Here is a 7,914-nt window from a genome sequence, read left to right on the forward strand (position 1 = left end):
GTTAAAATGTTAAGCCGAATGTAAGTACGTTAAAAAAATTTGATAACTAAAAAAAAAAATAATAATATTTTAACTAAATTTAGGTAATTTGATTGTGTGGTGTTATAAAATATAAATTACAATTTAAAACGGGTCCAATTTGAGTACCAATTATTTAATACCCATCTTTTCCATATTACTCGAGTTTCGAGAACATTGCACACCGGCTGCTAAATTTTAACAAACAAATGCACTGAATTTTGGCCAAGTGTCTTTTGCACCACCACGTGTCGTGTCCACGAGAGTTTGAACAAGTTAATACGACCACAATCACATGGGCCCCGCTTCTCGTGGTATAATTTGAGTGGCTACAATGAAAAATACTCTACAGACCACCGAAAGGCGTCTTCTCCCCCGAAATTCAAAATATTTTTGTTTAAACTTACTAAACACCGACAAGACAGAGCACAGCAGCAGCAAGATTCCCTCTCAGGCTCTCAAAACCCAATCCCCGATCAACTCCCACATTGCTTTACTATCAATAATTCTCCGGCGAATCTGACCGATCGCTACCGTCCATTTAATTCATTCAATATACGCAGGCCAAGGGGAAAAGTGGACATGAATGACGTGGACACCGAGCCCTTGCGTTCTCCTAAGGTTCTCGGTTGCACTGATGGCGCCAAAAGTCACCAGCGCCGGCGCAGGCCCGTCGGAAAGCTTGGAAGCCAGTCGTCTCCGCCCGGGCGGACTCAGTCTTTCAGCCGAGATTTCGGGCACGCTGCCGCCGAGACTTATCTTATCACCCGGCTCAGCTTCACCCTCCTCCGATATCTAGGGTACTATGCTTTTTTGAAACTTAGATTTTCTGTTGGTTCCCGAGAAAACGTAAGGAAGACAACTTTGAAAGTTTTGGCGTTTTCTGCTGCTTTACCCTTTGCGAAGCAACCGAGAAACTTGGCTAAATAATTTATTCAATAACATACGGTTCAGTTGATTTTTTTTTTTTTATTTAATTCTAAAAATTTTGAATTTATTTTTCTTCTAATCTCTAACCAACCAATCGTATAATTAATAGAATGCTTCATCTTTTTGAATATGAAACCAAAATTTTAAATTTTCACATTCAAGTTTATAAACTTTGTTATAGCAGTTGTGGGGTTTTTTTTTTGGGTGTCAATTCGTGGATTCCCAGCATGCATGGATGATGGTTTTGTAACATTTTGGCCTGTACTAAGTGAAGAATGTCTGTACATGGGAAAATTTTGCAAAATCTGAGGAGAGGATTGTTTTTGTGCTTAAGTATTTGTTACACTTCTGCTGACTCTATCAAATATAGTTCTTGGACGAGTTTGGTGTGTTGTATGTGCTTAGTTACTCTACTTTAACCGTCTGAAATCAGAAGAAAAAAAAAATTGATGTATCAAAGGGTTCTGTTCTATTTGGTAACCATAATGGTCCGAGTGACACGGAAAAGTTTCGCATTGTTTTATTTAAATTTGCGTGTATTATCGTTTTTTGTTTAATCATTTCTTATCGTTCAGGGTAGGCTACCGGTGGATCACTAGATTATTTGCTCTTGGTTGTTATGCCATGCTACTCATGCCCGGATTTCTTCAAGGTTCGTCATAGTTATGTACGAGATCATGAAGTATATTGGGGATTTCTTGATTAAGCCATATGTAGAAAAGAAAAAAGAAGAAAAAAGAAAAAAAGTGGCATGATTTATAGATTACTCTTCAATCTTTGGCAGTAACAAATTTGTATTCTGGGATGTATTCGCATATAACTTGCTTGCTAATTTACTGCAGTGGCATATTATTATTTCTTCTCCAGCCAGGTCTGGCGAAGTGTTGTATATGGAGACCAACCAAGAAATAGGTATGTAATTGTGATAGAGGTAATGGTTTATTTCTATATATTCTTTTTTATAAGCTATGAGCTTGCTCACGCATCACATGCAAATGCTAATTATTTATTTATTTATTTATTTTTATGTTGCAATTGTGTTTCTTACGTTTTAACAGGTTGGATCTATATCTGCCTGAAAATAATGATGAACCGAAGCCAGTTGTGATATTTGTAACTGGTGGAGCTTGGATTATTGGGTGAGTGATTTGAGATAGCTGCTAGCTTTTGCATCTCTTTTCATGTTGAAATTGTTTTTTGTTTTATATTATCTGGTAGCTTAATCTATGCACTAAATATAGGGCAACAAACTGAGCCATGCCTATTCTCTGGTAGAGGGCTTAAAGTATATTTACAGCTTAAATATATGTTACTGTCTGATTCTAATTTTAGCACTGGAAACAAAAGTTTAGTATTTTTGCTGTGAGAGTCTCCGGTCATACTGGCAAGGATTGCCAATTTGCATTTGGGATGAACACAGACCCTTTGAGGTAGCAAGTGCTTCCCATCTGTGCTAATGAAAATAATTGCCCAATTACACTTGACAAGGAGCTCTTTGGCAATATGAAATACAGTTAAAGGGATCTATGATTTAGCCTAGTTAAACTTGTCTGTGAGAGGATGGAGGGTAGGATGGAAAGTAAATTCATTGCTTTGAAGATGATTTCTAGTATTGTTTGGTAATACTAGTATATTAAACTTTTGAAGTTAAATTTACTATTGCTACTTGAACTAACACAAGAGGTGAAATGTGAGAAATCCCAAATATTTTGGGTATTGACATTATCTGATTCATCATCAAACAAACTACCTCCCCCACCTCTCCCCCAATTAAAAAAAAAACACCCTTATTTGATGGGCAAATCCTGGTTACATTATAAATTTGTAGCACTGCCTGGTTGAACTCTGTTAGCTATAACAATTTATAGCCATTTTATTTTATTTTCCTTGCTGATGTCAAATATGTGGTATGAGGCACTGTAGATAATAGCATTCATTCCCTTCCATCATATCGATTCATCTACTTAGTTTTCTCAACATCAATTATGTGTATTAGGTACAAAGCGTGGGGTTCTCTTTTAGGACAGCAATTGGCAGAAAGAGACATATTAGTGGCATGCCTTGACTACAGGTATTTGTTTGCGGATTCCTTTTTTTTTTTTTTTTTTTTTAAATAGCATAATTGAATCTGGGACCCTAAATGAACCCCACGCCCAACCTTTACTACGTGAGCCAAAGCCCAAAGACAATTGGTATTTAATTTCAGTTCAAGCAGCACCATACCGAAGTCATTTCATCACGAAAGGCTTGTGTTTGATCTTGTAAATCCACTTGCCTCCTGTTTCATAGGCCTGCACAACTTGTAAATGCCTGAAAATGGAATTGAATTGCTTTTGGAACCTACCTGCTAATAATTAATATAATATAATAAAATAGGGCTGGCTGCTCTCCTTAGTTTCACAAAGAGTTGTACCGAACATAAACAAACAATTTAGGAGTAGAAATCCCAATCCCAAGCACTCTGAAGTGCCATAAAAATACAATATACTCAATAAAAATAGATTTCTAGTTAAAAGTATGTGAATTTGTACAGTTTTCTGTTGATTATGGTTTAAGACAATTGATCATGTCTAGGTAATTTATGCAAATTTATCAGTTGTGCCTGTATATTAATGCTTGGTATAGCTTAAGCATATTGGCCATTGCATTAAAGATGGCTTCTTGTGTTAGAGTTTGTTGTCCAATTAATCAAGCATCTATCCTGATTGGTAAATTCCATGTAATTGTTATATTTATTATTGTTAATTCGTGTATGTTGTCTACCCTGACAAATTATATATGCATGCAGAAATTTTCCTCAGGGGACTATTAGTGATATGGTAAAAGATGTTTCTCAGGGAATCTCATTTGTCTGCAATCACATAGCTGAATATGGGGGTGACCCTAACAGGTGACAGACTAATTTCTTTGTTTTGGGCATTCACCATCTCATCTTCAAACCATGTCATTGATCTTTTTGTTCATATGTGGGTAGGATATATCTAATGGGGCAATCAGCTGGTGCACACATTTCTGCTTGTGCTCTCGTGGAGCAAGCAATCAAAGAATCTGAATCTGGGAAAGAAGAGAGTATTTCTTGGAGTGTCTCTCAACTAAAAGCTTATTTTGGTTTATCTGGAGGGTAATTTTTTATCTGTTCCTTTTATTGTGAATCTTGTGCAAGTTTACTGAATCTGATCAGGGCCTCTAAGATGATCTAATATGTTTAATTCATTGCCTTTTTGACCAGTTCACCATTTACTAGTGGAAATTTGTAAATGATTGTAAGAATCATAGTTGGGGTTTAACCTTTTATGAACCTAGACAAGAAAAATCAAGCTTTGGAACTTGATGATAATGAGAGTATTATGTTCATGAGAAAAATGGAACTCTGTCTACTGGCGCTTTTACCAAATTTTGGTCACTGGTTGTTGATGTCTTCTTAGTACCATGAATCATAAATCAGTTCTCACTTGAATCCTCGAAATAGTAAGCAATATGCCCCTTCTTCTGCCTTCGCAGATATGGAATGTAGCCCATAGTTTTTTGTGTTCCCATACTAATGGCACATGGATGGACCAACTGAACATCTACCAATTGCCTTCTTAATTACTGTGCCAGAGTTTGGAACTGCAGCTGCGTGACATATCTGTTTTTCCTATTGCACAGCTTTTATTTTTCTATTGTGGAGCTGTAGTTTAGCAAATGTGCTCTTAAGTTACTGTGCTTTTTGATTATTGGAAATAGTGTAGTAAAGGAAGGCCTTTCGATTTTCAAAGGGGTGCTACATGCATGCTATACATGTTTTTGTTAATCATGACTATCTTAAGTTACATAGAATGTGCGGATCCTTGTGGTATTCGTAATGGGAAAGAGAATGTGGTACCACCTCTTATCCTTGAATGTGTTGTATCATTGGAAGATGGAACATATGATTGTTCAAGTTAAAATCTGTAAGCTGTTGGCCTAGTTTTCCCTCAAAACTCCGCCAAATCTTATGGAAAGTACAAAAATGGGAAGGAAAAAAAGTAATTTTTTGGATCAGCGTATTTAGTGTTTTGTAATGCAAGTGTACTGTGTTTTGGATCAAATGATTACTTATTTTTTTATTAGAAGAGGGAAATTGTTGACCAATTGTCATATGGTACATGGACACTATTTAGGTCCTTGATTACGCTAAGTTGCTATGTGCTTATTATAGGTGTGAGGTCTAGTTCTAAGAGTAGATACTATCATATTCGTTTTCGCCGAAAGATACCGTATATATTTTAGTATCATCATAAAGTTCAGAAAGTATGACAAGTTTGATGCATCAATTATTTAAGGCTTCACAGAATAGATTCAATTTTTTAGGTAATAGCTGGCACGACAAAATGATATGCATCTTTAAATCAAACATTTTCCCATGCCACCCCACTGGCTCCTGTTCCCTATCAGTACAAGGCTGATAGGATTCATTTTGCTTTCCTATTTTTGGGATGCAAGATCTTTATGAATTGTTTTCAGAAAGTTGAAAGATAATGGCTTGATGGTTTTATGTTGTTGAGAAGATACTAGAACAGATTCTGTACGATGCTTCTGTATCATGTTTGTCAATCTAATGGTGGATGCAGAACTTAGGTTCATACTTTTGACTCTTTTCCCCTGGAAATTCTGAGCAGGTACAATTTACATAATTTAGTTGAGCACTTGCACAATCGAGGCCTCTATAGCTCTGTTTTCTTAAGGTACTTGCCCAATATTTTGCTGGGAATAGATAGGCATACATTTATTTATTTATTTATTTATTATTATTATTATTATTATTATTATTATTATTATTATTTTTATTTATTTTTTTTATCACCTTATATATGTATATATATTGTTGTAATCTGTAATTACAGCATTATGGAACAATCATTGCAACGATTTTCTCCTGAAGTTATGATACAAGATTCAAGCATTAGAGATGCTGTTTCTCACCTGCCTCCTATTACTCTTTTTCATGGAACCTCAGATTATTCCATACCATCAGATGAAAGGTTAGAATCTCCTGGAATAAATTCTGCAAGGTAACCATATTTGGTAGGAGGAATGGAAAGTAGCCAGTAAGCTTTAGTTCAAATGGCACTTACTCTATAAAGAATAAGGTGAACTGTGCAGGGTGGGTGGTGGGTTCAAGACCCATTGAGTGCATGTATGACTTACCCATACAAAAAGATGGATGAAAAGTGGGAGGGATGAACAGAAGAGAGGGGAAGGGGGAAGGAGGGGGGAAGTAAGGGGAGTCCACCTTTTCCTCGTTTGTGATGGAAAGGAAAGAAAAGGGGAAGGAATGAGAAGAGAAAAATATACTTTTACCATTATGTCCCGTCTTTGCATTTTTTAAAGGATAAAATCGAAATTGCACACATTTGTCTAAAGAGCCCATCTTCCCATCCAAAACTCTTCAAATTATATGAAATAATACATAAATGATGCATAATTGGAGTGACTAAATGGCATAGTAAGCCTCGTATAAAAAATGTCTGTCATTTATCTGTCCCTTTCCTGTCTAATATTATTCACTAATCTCAAAAGAAGTGGTATGATGAAGTTGAGTTAATTCCATGCCATGCCTTATGACAAAATTGGGGTCGGTGTGGTGTAAAGTGAAGATTGAGGGAATTAGTGAGAAGGTCCCTTCTATGGAAACTTCAATGTTTCCTTAATCCTTCTTGCCATTTGCATCTGAATACGTGACTCGGTTGCACTATAATTTTTATGAGATGCGCTTGTGCATACTTACAGATATTTACTTGTCTTTTGCAGTAAAACTTTTGCGGATGCTCTTCAAAGGGCAGGAGCTCAAGCAACGCTGATTCTGTTCGAGGGAAAGACACATACAGATTTGTTTCTTCAAGTAAGTGATGTCCCGGATATCTTCTTGTTACTATTACTTTAGCTGTTAACCACTGATCTGACTTTATGCATTGCCTTATCATTTATTTTCCATTCCAATGTGGTATAGCGATCAATATTTCAAACTCCTAAAAGCAAATTTGGTATAGACCATTAGAATTTATGTATACAATATGAAGCTTTGTCCTTCCAAGCAACCCTCTACTTTTTGGTTATATGCAGGATCCTTTGAGAGGGGGCAAAAATGAACTGTTTGACCATATAGTTGCTGAGATACATGCCGATGATAAGGAAGCTCTTGCCAAGGATGCAATGGCCCCTCCAAGAAGACGCCTTGTTCCCGAGTTTTTGTTACAGCTGGCTCGCGAGATCAGCCCCTTCTAGCCCTTACAATCACGAAGTTTATAAAACAATTTATTCGGATACCTTTGTTACTTTTGTCCATTTTGTGTTCTCTTTAGGAGAACAGTTCTTATTCTTTGGGTGATATTTGGAACCAAAAATCATAGAGTAAAGTGCATCAGTGCCTGTCGTATTTCAAATTATTAAATCTTTTTCTGAAGTAAATACATGTTCTGCATTCACAAACTAACAAATTGAACTGATTTCATCTTTCTCCCCACTCTGATGGTTGACATGTTTTCATAAAATGATCGGGACCCTTCTTTGCCTTAACTTCTTAAGTTGTGATTTGACAAACATAAACATTCTCACCAAAAAGGTCTGGTCGGAACCCCCAACATTTTAACATATATTCCCCCTACTGGCCTGACATTGTCGGAAATAAATTTTTTCTTCTGCTTACCGGCTGCCAGCCGTTGGTGACGGGTCAATGGTGGATGGTAGGCTTCCGTTTTGCCCAGCCCTAACTATTGTGTATGGGTGCTTGATTTTTCGCATAATTTTTTACTCTTCTTGTCCGATTGACATAAGTGATGTTGCCAACTGGATAGTTGGCAGAGCCGAAGGGGGCAGTTCATCGAATCAAACTCCTGCCCTAGGCAAGTTTCGAGATATATGTATATATGTGTGTGTGTGAGATACATATATGTATATGTGTGCGCGCGCAATGATGAGTTGAAGGGAGAGGGCCTTATCTTTAGA

The 7,914-nt window shown here is 36.7% G+C and overlaps 1 protein-coding gene across 1 annotated transcript; it reads left to right on the forward strand.

Moving 5' to 3' along the window:
• The first annotated feature begins 358 nt into the window (after positions 1–358).
• Positions 359–7,377, forward strand: LOC132183390 (isoprenylcysteine alpha-carbonyl methylesterase ICME). The gene is made up of 11 exons (XM_059596817.2): positions 359–818; positions 1,524–1,600; positions 1,791–1,860; positions 2,007–2,087; positions 2,945–3,019; positions 3,737–3,838; positions 3,923–4,069; positions 5,589–5,654; positions 5,814–5,951; positions 6,721–6,811; positions 7,033–7,377. Exons 1-11 carry the CDS (start codon positions 601–603, stop codon positions 7,192–7,194), a joined length of 1,227 nt encoding a protein of 408 aa, XP_059452800.2. The 5' UTR covers positions 359–600; the 3' UTR covers positions 7,195–7,377.
• The last annotated feature ends 537 nt before the right edge of the window (positions 7,378–7,914 follow it).

Source organism: Corylus avellana, chromosome 5 (assembly GCF_965113065.1).
Source record: "Corylus avellana chromosome 5, dhCorAvel1.hap1.2, whole genome shotgun sequence".
Taxonomy (NCBI): Eukaryota; Viridiplantae; Streptophyta; class Magnoliopsida; order Fagales; family Betulaceae; genus Corylus; species Corylus avellana.